Source organism: Malania oleifera, chromosome 10, assembly GCF_029873635.1.
Source record: "Malania oleifera isolate guangnan ecotype guangnan chromosome 10, ASM2987363v1, whole genome shotgun sequence".
Taxonomy (NCBI): Eukaryota; Viridiplantae; Streptophyta; class Magnoliopsida; order Santalales; family Ximeniaceae; genus Malania; species Malania oleifera.
In genome coordinates this window covers 38,687,227-38,701,732 of record NC_080426.1, presented here as the reverse complement: position 1 = coordinate 38,701,732, position 14,506 = coordinate 38,687,227, and the positions used below count along the sequence as shown (strand labels likewise).

General features: G+C 37.3%; 1 protein-coding gene across 1 annotated transcript in view; it reads left to right on the top strand.

Annotated features, from left to right (window-relative positions):
• Positions 1–343: 343 nt before the first annotated feature.
• Positions 344–14,506, top strand: part of LOC131165740 (uncharacterized) — a 39,113-nt gene continuing 24,950 nt past the window's right edge. The window contains exon 1 of the mRNA XM_058123763.1: positions 344–1,114. Within this exon, the coding sequence (XP_057979746.1) occupies positions 536–1,114 (579 nt within the window). The 5' untranslated portion in view covers positions 344–535. The remainder of the gene's footprint in view (positions 1,115–14,506) is intronic.

Sequence of the window (14,506 nt, the reverse complement as noted above, 5' to 3'; positions counted from 1 at the left end):
GGCTAATTTTGACAACTTGCCCTGTTGTTTCTTTTAATTGTTTTGCCCTTTTGATTGGCTTGGTGGCCCTGGGTATGCCCATGTTTGGTTATATTTTGAATTTCCTTTCCATTGTTCTTTTGATTGGTTTGATGTAACCTTTGATTGAAACTTTATTGTTTCTTACTTGGAGCCTTGGTCTCCCTTCATGGTATGTCCGGTGTATTCTGTACATGTCCTTTTGATGAAGGGATTATATTTTGACATTAATTAAAATTTTTAGATAATAACTGCAAGTCTGCAATTTAACCGTTGGTAAAATTATAATTGATTGTTGGGGAAATTTCACAATTCCAAAAGTTTCAGGGAGGTTTGCGCATTTTCTGAATAATTCCAAGGTGAAATTATTTCAAGCGCTTTTGCTCTCGCTGCTCTCCATAAATTTGCGCCGATGTTTTCACTTTCAATTACCTTTCATTAGTTCTTCATTAGAGTCAATCGATCACGAAATCCGAAACCGGAACCCCAGCTTGCAGAAAATCGCCATAGCATACCCATGAATAACCTCTCCACTCCCATTACAGAATCACATCAACAGCATCAATCATACCGTCCTCAACAAGACCAGCAGCAGCAACCAGAACAAGGAGGGGCCTATCAGCCTTGCGACCCATCTCAAGCTCAAGCGTATGACCAATCAATGCAAGCTTACTACGCATACTATCAATACGGACAATATTCGAATCCCAATCAATACCCCTATTATCCTCACCAAGATTACGCCCATGCTTACCAGCAACAGCAAGAGCCCACATCGATTCATCCTCCCGGGGTTCCAATCCCGCCGGCTCCGACCAATACGATGGGTACTGAACAAACCCATTTTCAGGATCAGCAAAATGCGTATTACCCACATGGGGTTGTGGAACAGCAACAACAGCAGCAGGGAGATCAACAAGAGAGTTCTTATTCGGATTCGCTGACGGGTGGGCTGAACCCGAGCTACACTGCAGGGTCATCACAATTACCGCAGTATGCTGGGAATACAGGGTTGCAAGACCAACAATGGGGGGCGAGTAATGGCGTGTTCGGACCAGCGTCGGTGTATAGTGGACCAAGGCCTATGCATCCGCAGGTATGGGGTTTTGTTTGCGCCTCTTATTTGAGTTTCTTCAATATTGTCTATTTTTAAATAGCATATGGTTTTGGTTGTGTAGTATTATTTTGAATTTGTTACATGCAACCTATATTTTTAGAGCTTTTAGGGTTTTGTTTGTATGGGATGTGTTTTGGTAAATTTTGTTTGGTGCGTGTTGATAGTATTTACTCTTACTATGCTTTTGTTCTAATTTCCTCTTTTGATATGGTTTTCTCCCTTTTTTTATTCAATTTTTGAAGTATGCAGCTATTGCTTGTTTTTGCAGTATAAGATAAATGCTAGGCATCTGCACAATTTGTCATATGACTGTCATTTTCCCTTAATAGTAAAATTCTAGCTAACTGCAGTGGATTTACCTTATTAAATTTGGATTGAAATTTTTGATATATTTGTTAGAGCACCGACCAAGGACTCACCCAAATCACTGGCTGATAGGACTCCTGCTGCCTTGGGGCTTCTTCAAACTCAAAATGCAGCTGCTGCTTTTATCAATTAGTTGTGTTTCAATCAATTCTGTTTTATAATCGCTTGAATCTATATATCCTCATACATAAGCTGTATCCAAAACCATATACCTGCTGTATATATGTATAAGAGTAGAATAACAGCAAACACAAGGAAGCTTATCCCAGTTTTATGTTTCTGCAATTGTTATTCTTTCATCATTCATGGTATCAGAGGTTATAGCGAACACTAACTCTACCATGTCTTCCTCCCAAGAATTCCATCTGTTGGGTGTGCAACCACTGTGAGCACCATATAGTATCAGCCGCTTTTTATGTTCCACTGTCTGTCAAGTTGGACAAGTCCTGCTTTCCTGCTGTGGCAATCACAAGTCTTGGGCATATTAGAGGGACATGATCTCACTGGATAAAGATGGAGAGAAAGAAGAAAGAGAAGTAAGAAGGTACATGGGGAAAACTTCCAAATTTCAAATTCACAAAACTGTTTTACATTACTTCAACACTCCAATTTATAGAATCAACTCCAAAATTCATATACAAACCAAATCCACATACCATGAGCCTAATTAATAATTAAACAAAATCGAACCCACATACCAACCAGCCTTTGACCTTATCCTTTGGAATTGGCCTCCAAATGAGTTCAAAGTTCGATCCAATGACCGGCTGCCCATCCTACATTAATTCTCTCCTGCCAAAATACTCTGTCAAGTTGGGGAAAGCACCAAGGAGTTCATCACCATGAGAGGAAGCAACCAGCTTCATAAGAAAAGAGTTTGTCCTTTATTTCTTGGGATCACGAAATGGCATCAACTTGTATTTCTTGTTGTTGATGGAGTTTCGTATGCATCATGCTTAGCCTGCCTATCAAAAAGCTGTGGATGGCACAAAAGATTGTTATAAATCTTGAGATAAAGGATATAACATTACACATTCTCCATCATGAACCAATCTTGAAGGTAAGCAAGCAATAGAGATGGACCTTCAAGTTGGTATTGTTCACCCAAGCAATCTTGTATGGGATCTATGGATCATGATGGAAGCTCAACCTTTTAATTCAACTTCTTCATATCTTCGTCCTAAGCTAAAATTTACAACTACAAGGATCAATAACTTGAGCATGAAGTTTCTTGTGACAAATCATCTTAGTTTGAAAAATGCTATTTCATCTTCAATCTTCATTTTCTTCAACCTTGTGGGGAGATTGGATAGGTTGAAGTACTAAAGAATCACTCATTGCCATCTTCATTTAAGTTAGTTGGCTTCTATCTCAATTTCATTCATCTGGTTTCATCATCATCATTTTTTTAAAAATTTTATTCATTTATTTATTTTAGTTTTTTTGCAAATGCTATTACTTGGTTCCATGTCCAAATCCTTGTCACTTTAAATACTTACTTGCTGGCTGGACCTTAGAAGTTGATCCAGAGTGATCTAGAGTTGTCCTTGAGGTGTAGCCTGAGCACTTCACCCAAGTGCTCAACTGACTTTTGTTACACAGCTCCACTAGTACTCTTTTGTCTTCTCAAACCAAAGGGTTGATGTAGATTTAGGGAAACTACACTGCTTATCATCCTCTCTCTAAGTGGCAAACTAAACTGTATCTCCAATTGTAATAAGGTGACATGTGTCAATCTTGGATGCAATAGTTGCCTTCAGCCCATTACTTTCGTAGAGAAAGAAATGATCACATCTTCTTTCCTTTCTATAAACTTGACTAGGCAAATGATAGAATCTATTAGTATAATAAGCTACTGTCTTATCTTCTTTCTTCAAATCAAAAAGTTGTCAATGAATGCACTGCTGGTAGTTAGGAGGTTCAAACTGTTCCTGCATGGCTCACTCAATCTCATCATATGTTCTGATTTCACCATTTCTTTTCCTTCTAAAGATCATTTTTTTTGTTTAATCCACCAAATTCAGGCAGCTTCCTTTAATATTAATTCGACCAATACAACTTCCATTCATTCAAGTCATACCTCCAAAAATGGCCATTCATTAAATTCATCAGGAGGACCATCACCAATAAAATCTTAAACTTCCAATACAATTCCCCTATTCAAATGATCATTACGGTCTTCACATAGCTCAAAAGTGTGGGACACAAAGTGGTTGTACTGCTTTCCTGTTTGATCAAAGAGTCAATGGCTCTCTTGCCCAAGGCTGCTGCTTCAGTTGTTTGCCTATTCAAAGGACTAGTAATAGTCTCCAAAGCATTTTCCATGTTTTGTATTCCATTGGGACAACAATTCTACCTTTGCAAATGACTCAACATTCCTAGCATTAAAGCAGATGGGACATAGCATGGAGCAAATGAAGAAATGGACTGAGGAAATGTTTCACTGGGAAAAGATTGAATTTCAAGTTTTAATTTAAAATTTCCCCCCCTTTTGGAATCTAGTCAGAGACGAAAAAGTGCGGGGAAAAATGAACATTCTAACCTGCATATGAGTCAGACAGATGAATTACGTATGAATTAGGATCAGGTTTCTGCAAAGAAGGGTGGCAGCATGGTGAATGCTGATGTGGCTGTTGATGTGGCAGGTTATGCAACAGACTATGTGGCACAAAGCTAGGTTTAACTAAGCTCTTAAGGAGAAGGGGATTGGTTTTGTTTTGTTTCTTTGGACCAAAAGGAAAAATTGAGAATGTAGCAAGTATGTAAAAGACGGGCTGAAAGCTTTTGCATAAAGAGGTAGAGGGTATAAAAGAAAGGAGGATGGGTACTGTGAGTTATTACCTACTCTTGTGGAGGGGGTTAGTGTGCAGGATGTAGGTGCTAAAAAACCTTTGGATGAAATGGGTTTGTGGCTTGGGGATCATGGAGGTGATGAAGTTCGGTTGGATGGGGCTTAGAAAAGCGTCTAAAGGTGAGTGGGAACCGACAAGACTATAGATCTCTATTAATTATGAAGGGAGGGCTTAAAGAGAGGTTTTCTTAATTAGGATTGGCTACTTTTAACTTTTTATTTTTTGTAGTTTTTTTAGATTTTTTTTCTTTCTTTATTTTCTTTTGGTTTTCTGCTTAGAAGATCTCTGGTCTTCACCTAGGATGTAATTCTCTCTTTTCTCTATCTTAATATTTTTCTTTTGCTATCAAAAAAGAAAGGAGGGAAAAGTATGAACCTGGGCTGCAATTGCTACGTGCAGGTGTCATGCATGTGGCACGTGGTTATTTCTCTGGTGGGGTGGTTGATCAGATGATAAGGAATCAATTGATATGATCAATGTCGCCAGAGATTTGATTGTAGGGGCAGAAGTGGACATGGTGGCAGTGATGTATAATTTCCAGTAATGCAAGGAGTTGTGTTCGTCCTCTTGCAGTGATGAAATTTGAGGGTGGGGTCAGAAGACACTGATTTTGTTGGTGTTGCTGGTATCTCTGGATGCTACCTGGTAGTATTCAATTGAAAATGGGATTGCCATCATGATTTCCTGTCGATATATATATGTCAACAACAACAACAAGAAGTCTTATGTCCCAATAGGTGGGGTCGGCTACATGAATTCTTTTCCGCCATCACCCGATCAAGATCGATTTCCTCTATTAGATTAAGGGCTATTAAATCCTTCCTCACTACCTCATTCCAAGTTATTTTAAGCCTACCCCTACCCCTTTTCTTGCCAAACACAATAACTAACTCACTTCCCCTTACAGGTGCTCTACTAGGCTTGTAAGGAGACTAAAACTGAGAGTGTGCAGGAAAAATCACAAGAGACTGGATAGTTTCAGTCGAACTTTTTTTCTTTTAAATTATTTCAAACGTGCATAATTTATGTTGACTAAAAGGAGGAACGTGAGAGCTTAACAGGAAGAAAAGAAGTGGAAGATTAGATTGAAAATCAAGACGGGTGGTTGGAAGTGAAAGGGAGAGATTGAATTTGGACTTTGATACTAAATGATGTAGTTTCCATAAGGGAAGGAAAGAAAGGGGAAAAAGAGAGCAGGAAGAATATGCAATGCGGGGTGAGGACACACTAACTTCCACATTTCAAATTCACAAAAGCATTTTACATGACTTCTACACTCTAATTTATGGCAAGGACTAAAATAGAAAGAAATAAAAAATAAACCCCTTAGACAAAACCAATTACATGCAAACCCCACATATGCGTAAGCCTAATAAAGAATTCAACTAAACAAATTTAGGTTTAAAGTCCAACAAGCTATGAACCTTATTCTTTGGAATCAGCCTCCAAATAGGGTTAGACTGTTAAGAGTGATCAATCCAATGGCCAATTGCCCATCCTGCATCTGTGGCTCCTTCAATCACCTCTAATCCATCTTTATCTTTGGCAATTATCAATCCTGACTTTGTTACCTGGACAAAGCCTAACCAACTACTTCAAGTTTTGCGTCTCTCTTTGCTCACCCAAAAAATTCTTGGTCATATTATTGGCCTTCACACCAGATGAGCAGTTTGGCAGCGTTTAAAATGCCCTTATGCCTCTCAATCCAAGGCTTGAATGATGAGTTTTAAGATGAAACTTTAGGTTACTCAGGGGGCGATCTCCAGCATGCATTAATATGTCCAGCACAAGAAATCCCTTTCTCACTAGATTGCTGCTGCAGGAGAAGCAGTCTCAGATTCTGAATTGTCAACCAGTATTCTGGCTGGTTTTGATGCTGCTTATTATCCATTTGTGCCCTGTCACCAGCTGTGCAGATTTGGTGTGTCTGAATGACCTTATTGGTCTTCTTTTTAGCCACAAAGTTCGTCTTGAACAGTATTTTGATTGAGCAGACAGCATAGTAGTCAGATTGAGATTCAAATCATGAACTGAAATTCAAATTTTGGGAATCAAGAATCGTATAGAATCGTAAGATTCAGTACAAATTTCCAAAAATCAATTCTAAATGACATGCATATATTGATTTATGAACAACAAGAAAAACAGCAAAATACATTTAAATTTTAACGACAAAGAAATCATACTTCACGTGTATGCTTTCCCTAAACAGATGTAAGGTAAGGGAATGAGTCAAGAAATATTAATAAAAAAATGAACTTTATTTGTTTAAGAGAAGGAATCAAGAAAAAACAATAAACAACTGAAGTTTTGGTGTTTTTAAACATTTTTAAAAAAAATTATTTCATGTATATTCTTTCTCCAGTTAAAAAGAAAAAAAATATTTAACCTAAAAAATGATAATAATTGAACAAACTACTGAAAAAAAACCAACTTTTGAATCTGAACAACACAATGTGACATGAGTACCACCTTAGCAGATGAGTGTTCTGCTCCTTCTCAATGGCAGAACACTATACTCCTCCAAGAGTGAAGAATGGTTTTGTGAAGGCAACATAAGACTTGAAGTTATATTTTCCCCTTTTTTTAGCAAAAATCTAACATAGACAAAATGGAAGGTTATTGTTTAAAAATAAAAGTGATTAAAACAAAAGAAATGCTGTTTCTGGGGTTTTAAACTAGTTGGGTCTGTCCAGAAATAATTGATGGATTCAGATCGATTTGTTAGATTCTTGTGGTGAATTGATAGTTTTGGCAATGATTAAGTTGTTTTTAGATTCACAATGAATATTCAAATCAATTTGGTGTGGAATTGATATGAATCTAATTGTGAATTGTATGATTCTAACAACTATGGCGGACAGCACCTCACTGCTAATGTTGTGAAATTGCTCTCCTATTGCCTCCAAAATTCATTCCAATTGTGGTTCATTTCTTTCAAGCTAACCACCAATAGTTCCAACCCACATCCCAAGGGGTTCCTCAGTCCTCGCCCTGCTTCTACTCATTGTTCGTCTATAACCACCAGCTAAGGTGATGGAGGATCACTTGTGGATAGTTCTTTGTTATCATATTTTGTTTGAAGATCTAAAAATTAGGGATCTTATATAGTGATGTAAACATTTTTTTTGGGGGGGGGGGGGGGGGGCGCGGGGGTGGGGAGGTTTGCTTATTTCAGTTATTTTTAAATACTTGAGGTTATTTTATGATTTTGGTTTTTTATATGGTTATTTTTTAATTTTTAATAGTTTTATTTTTTGGTCTCTTAGTTGCCTATAAAATTATAGATTTATGCTATAAGAATCGGCAGCTTTTGATGATTAATCGAGTCTAGTATTTTACTCTGTCCGACAGCAGCCTCCCACTCCCACTCCCTCTCCCTCACGTCTATTCTCTCTCTCCCTCCCCACATTTTCTTCCTCCTCCTTTCTTCTTCTTGTTCCTTTTCCTTCTCCTTTCTCCTCTTTCTCCTTTTCTCCCTGTTCTGTTTCTGATATTCTCTGACCATCTGTTCTGCCTGCAAGCAATTTTTCTTCTCCTCCATTGTGCTTCTTTCTTCTTCTCTTTGTTTCCCTCCCTTAAATTCTCTCTCTGTTTCTGTTTCTGTTTCTGTTTCTCTACTGTCCAACACCAATTGGTACCAGAGCAAACCCCCATTCCCCACCATTTGCTCTGCAATCACCTTCATCCCAGCCATTAGGTTGATGCCTTCTGAATCCAGCAACAGTCCCACATACGAAGCCCTTCAGAAAAACACCCAGAATACAAAATCCTAACCCTTTTCCCCTTCAGCAAAATCCCCAAAAACTAACCCCTTACTCTTTTCTCCTTCAGCTAAACCCTAGGAAAAGAAGTCTGTGTTGCCGTGACAGGGAAGGCAGCAGCAGAAGCATAGAAAGCGACCAAAAAAAAGGAAAAAAAACAAAGATTCATTGCTGCTGCAAGTACAAAAGAAATCACTGAAGTAGGAAAAAGAAAAAAGAAATTATCCAAGGGAAGCACAACAACAAAAAAAGGAGGGAGAAAAAAGAGACAGTAGGGAGTGCTACGACAAAGTTCTCACTGGAAAAGGGGTTGGAAATAAGTCCTGCATGGCAACGCGGCTGCCCTACCAGAATTTGTTCTTGTCAGAGCCAACAACCACCAACAGAAGTTCTTTGCATTGCTGAAATCTGCCAGCATAGACCCTTCTTCCGGCCATCGACTTTCCTAACATCACTGGCTACATATTCTGAAATCCTTCCCCACCTTCACAGCTCTTCCAATGTCACAGCCCCTTCCATTATCACAATTTTCAGTCGCAGGTTGCCAAGAGCCCTAAGTCCCTCTCATCTTTTTCCTTCGATTTATGGTATTGTTACTTATGTTGCAAATTCTCAATCCCTTTATTTCTTTATTACCTGGCCTGATTCCCTAAAACCCATTTACACCTACACTATCCAACCCAAATACCATACCCTGTGGCCCCAGCCTGGTTATTTTGATTAGCGGGAAGAAAATTTGACTGCTCTTGCGATATTCATGTCTGGCATGAGAAACTGAAGCTAAAGCAGCAATATTTTAATTTCTGAGAGTGATATTTTGTCTGCAACTGGAATATTTTGATTATGTCCAGGTACTACAGGAATTTTTCCGTGAGATTTTCAAGAGTACCAAAGAGAAATTGGATCTAATCACCATAAATTAAAGATTTGCTGTGAGATTTTCAGAATGCTGATAAGGAATTGATCCCGCCATCATCAGTTCTAGATTTTCTGATCTTACTAGCATCCTTTCCAGATTTCTTGCGATATTTTGGAGTATTAGTGTGAACAATTGACTGCCACTGCAAGATTTTGATGCTGGTACGATAATCCAACTCCAAATGTTTGATATATATTTATGGAGAAAATCAGCACTGTTGGCACCTGAAGTCAGATATGAATTTGGGAAATGTTATATAGGCTTCTATGCTTTTTCTTGAGGATATTGCTTGTTTCAATGAGAATTTTTCCTAGAGAGAATTCATAGATTGGTTGTTTTATTGCGATCTTTATTTTGAATACAATGAGACAGCGAAAACAAGGACAAGAGTTGCATCTTAAAAGCTTGTAAGCAGTGCGGCTGAGTGGTGGAACAGAATACAATACTACCAAATACAACACAGTAAAACCCAAATGCTATGATGAAAATCGATCTCAATAGAAGAAAAAGTTCTTATCTTGGACAACATGAGATTCCAATCTCATAACAACCTATCAAGGATGAAACAGAAATTGTTGTTGTTATGGACTGTACATATGATGACAGAAAAGAGGAAATTTGCAATGAACCTGAATTTCTTGTTTTGGATCAACTGGAATGAAAGCTCCGTTTATTGTGCTGATAGTTGTCCACATGATGCCATCCTTGAAGAGCAAGCAAATGCAATGCACAAAAATGTTCAAGCTGTAGAAGGGTTTGAGGAGCAGGCAGAAAATTTCAATGTTAAAATTGGGTGAACTACAAGCAAAAGCTTTTTAGAGGACGAAACTGTTGAATCTTGTCACAAGTTTGTGACACTTAAGCCCCAGGTCTATATGTGTGATAATTCTCCAACAATAGACTTTATCAAGATTGGGAATGCAATGCAGAAAAATGTTCAAGCTGTAGAAGGGTTTGAGGAGCGGGCAGAAAATTTCAATGTTAAAATTGGGTGAACTACAAGCAAAAGCTTTTTAGAGGATGAAACTGTTGAATCTTGTCATAAGTTTGTGACACTTAAGCCCCAGGTCTATACGTGTGATAATTCTCCAACAATAGACTTTTTCAAGATTGGGAATATTGAGGACGATTTTAATAATTTGCTGTTGATATTTGCGTGTCAATTGAAAATAAAAACAACAACAACAACAAGCCTTAAGTCTCACTAGGTGGGGTCGGCAGCATCTGCAGGATTTTTTTTTTTTTATAGAAAAAGAAGTTCATTAACTTTTTTTTATTTAAATAAAATTACGGAGTGGAGGATAAAGATGTCTTTCCTATATACAAAACAAAAGCAGAAAAACAAAAGCAGTTCATGAGACTATGAGAGCCCCCTTCCAATCCCATTGAAGATTTAACAATGAAATTCCTTGAAATAAACCCAAGGAACGAGCCCAAAAAGAAGCTAGATAAATAACTCTATCCCAAAGATGTAAGGGATTTATTTTTCCATTAAAAATCTTTGCATTCCTTTCGATTGACCAGCCCAAAGAAGAGGAAAACTGCACATCTCCATAAAACTGTTCCTCTCCTGCTCCCCCCAGTACCGCACCAAGAAGAAAGCATCAATAGTCTGGCAACACCCAAGTGTCCTAAAAAGAACAGATGAGCTTAAAGCTGCTTAGTCACCTGGCAATGGAGAAACAAGTGGTTATTGGTCTGACTCACCTGCAAACCCCACCCTTAATAGGAAGATCTGGATTGATAGCCTTGTAATGCTTCCTCACCTGCAACAAATCATTGGTATTTAGCCTTTTAAGGGCCACAGTCCACATTAAAGCCAATGGTTTAAGGGAAAACAAGAAGGGCTTGATGTTTTAACAACTGACCAAGAAATGATTTTGTGGAAAAAAATGAGAAGAATCCCAATCCAAATCCTCGAATCACTCCCCATTTAAGGAACAAAAGACTCAAAAAATTTATGCAGTGTTGTTATTCTTTCAAGATTGGATAAATTTCTTTTGAAATATCATTTGACTTCTACCATCGCTTAACTTAGTGCAAGGCCCCATTATGGCACCTGCTTGGATCACCCATAGCCTGCAATAGAGACGTGGTTGAAACATTTAGTTGAAATTCGTTGTTTCACAATATTATTATATAATTTGTTTGACTATTTAATTATTTTATGAAGTGGAAAGTTTACTTTGTTGCCAGGACCATGCCTTACATAACTTATAACCATTCCTGAACTTTTGTATCTCATAGGTGGCATGTAGTTTGCATTTGTGCCGTTTTTGTGTTTGTACATATGAACGAGAGTGTGATTTTCATTGTTACATTTTGCAATTTTGTTATATTCTGATATTTTCTTTCTTCAAATATTAGAAATAGTGAATTTAAGCATTGCACTTCATGGCTAAATTAATGTTTTGAGTTTGATGCCTAATGTATGCTTGGCTGAGATATTAATGTATTTTGTATACAGTATGTATTTTATGGTACAGCATTACCTCTTTCTGCTTTTTGAGTTTTTCCATTTAGTGCAGAAGTACTTAAATGCCATGGTTTATTATCATTGTCATGAATATTTTTGCATTTTCATGAGAATGTGTGTGTTTATTTTAGTTGAATGCTTGTTCAAGCATTATGAAATGGGCGCCCAAGCAATGACAGATTATGTTTGGTTGCAGGGTAGGAAGTTATTTTTTTGTTCCTAATCCTTTTTTTTCCAAAATAAATTCTTAATTATTTGTTTGGTCTACGAGAATCTAAACCCAATCAAACAATTTTGCATATGTAGCCTGTAATTAATCAGGTTTTAATACTTTAATGTTTTTTTCTTTCTATCATTTTTATTTTTCTATTTTTGTAAGATCACTGAAGTTTAAAGCAACATGCTGTGGTATTAGAATTCATATGACTAATGCCATATGAAAGGTGGCATTTATCTTGCAGCTTCATCTTGGAAGTTCTCTTCTTTCAGTTTAGTAGTTGGCCCTTTTGAACTGCTCACATGAATTACATCCGGTCCTTATTGGTTGTCTAGGTTACCAGAACTCAATGATACTTTCTGTGTTGCAATCATCTTAGGGTTGTAAAACCAAAATATTGTGCGCTGCTTGAGCTTAACTTCTCTAAAATCTAAAATTTATTCAAATTCATTTGCAGCCCAAATCAGTACAAGCTCGTGCAACTCTTTTCTAGTCTCATATTGCATTATATTGAATTTATTTCTACTTTCTTTGTTACTGGTGCTTCCTCTCTTAACTCTTAACCTCGATTTATTGAATAAACTAAGCACCCTCAGCATAGCCAAGCTTTCTAGAGTTGGCATTAGAACAGTTGAGCCAAGCCTAGCCCAGCCAAGCTTGAAAAAGAAACCTTTGGATTTCTCTTATTCAGACAAAGCTAAGGCAGATGACTACTTGGCTTGGCTCAGTTTGGCTCCTGTGCTTCATGTTTAAGATGTCTCTTTTAAGAAGCGTTTTCTCACAGGATTTGTACTGAGTTGACAATTCTACAATTATTTGACATAATCCAGATGTCTCATACCATATACCAATTGAATATTTTGCTGTGCTATATGGGAAGTAATTGGGACAGCAGCTCTGCCATCGATCTGCTTTCAGAAAATGTGACCGACAGTTATGTGAACCTGGGTAAAGACGGAGAAAAGGCCCTGATTTTGTTACATTAGCAGTTTTTAATTTTATTCCGTGTAGGTGTCCTCCTCTATCTATTTTTCTGTCGTAATTTTTTTTTTTTTGTCATGAAAATGTGAACCTGGCCACAAATCTCTAAAGTGACCATATAGGCTCTATCAATCAGATTTTACCTTTGCTTCTGACAAAAATAGGGTAAGGTTGCAGGCACCATTATTGATGTAGGCTAATGGATTGCTGCTGGTTTCTTTTAGAGATCATGTGGCCAAGTTGACATCTGTCTCTGCGTGCTCTCTCAAATCAAGTGATGCCTTACTTCCCCAAGCTTGTGAGTTCAACTGTTCTGTTGACGCACATTGTTGGGCATGATCTTTATCATTTGGTTTAGTGTGTGACGCTCATGTCAAGCTACTTTTGGCTTGATCTGCTGCTCAACTGTATGGCCTTATTACTGAGTTTTAAGGTGTGTGCTTTATAGTTGGGCAAGCAGTAAATTCTCTTCTTGGTGCTTTGTTGACAACATTTTTGAAAGGAATTTGTTTTAAATTGGTTGTTGTGTTCTCTATTGAACTTAGGTGAGCAGTGAGCCTTTGTTATATGGGTCTTTAATTGAGAATCCTCAAGGATTGCTAGATGATCTCGTATATTGGTGCTGGCCCGATGGAGATGGATGCATCAAGAATGCCTTGACAGGGAATAACTGGTGGGTCTTTTTGTTCTTATAACAGCTGTGATTTTTGAAGGGATGGTCTTAGAACCATGATTTTAGCTCAAGTATAATGGGAGGTCTCTACTTTTGTCTATTTAAGACATTTCTCTCTAGATTAGGTCTTATCGCATACACTTCTTTGTTTGTCATTATGGCTCCATTCGGGTGGATGGAAAATATTCTTAATGGATCATTAGGAAACTAATTTCCAAAATGGGGGTAATCTTCACTTAATTTTTCTTTTTTTTGTTTGGGGAGAAAATTACTTTCTTTTATTTGGAAACTAATTTATCTACCATTAGATAAAGATATTGCTTTGCCAAAAAATATTATTCTATTTTGTGTGGCCCTCAAAAAAAGAAAATAGGAAAACTATTTTCCCAATTTTCCCCCTACCAAATGGAGCCTATGTTGTTCTGCAGTTTGTTTCTTTGTGAAAGGAAGATGTCATCAAAACATCCATGGGGTTAAAAAAATATTAGAGAGTCTAAGAATGTCGAAGACAACTGTTTGGAAGCATATTATTCTAGAATCTGTTGGTGAGCTCTAATTTGAGATTTGAGAAGGCTTCCGACATGTTCAGTTTTCAAATAGTTGGTGGTTTCAGATTCTCAAAATGCTGTCGACCTAGGTGATGCCTTACATCAGGCATTTTCCTTGCCAAAAGTCTCATTTGTTTGTTTAGTTGGTAATATATTTACTTAGTGAAATGATTTTGAAGGAGGGGCTTCTCTTAAAAGTTTGCTCATGAAATTCAATATTAGACCATACATCTAAAAGAAAATGACAAGGGCCTGTCTAGCTGTGAAAAACAGTTGTCATTTTTCATTTCTAATTTTTCAGAGTTAAAAAACCCCACCTTGTTTTCCAGTTTTCAAATAAAAAGATGCTTTCCAAGTTTTCTATGCAAATACTGGAAAATTGGAAAACAAGGTAGAATTTTGTCATTCTTTAAAAAACTGGAAATGAAAATTAAAAATTGTTTTTCACAAGGAAATAGCCCCTGAATTTTCGATTATTTTAGATGCCGTTGCAGGTTGTGCATTGCTTCAAATTAATTTTAAACTTGAGATCCTTTATACGTAAGTATGATTTGATGAATATCAGCATATTTTAT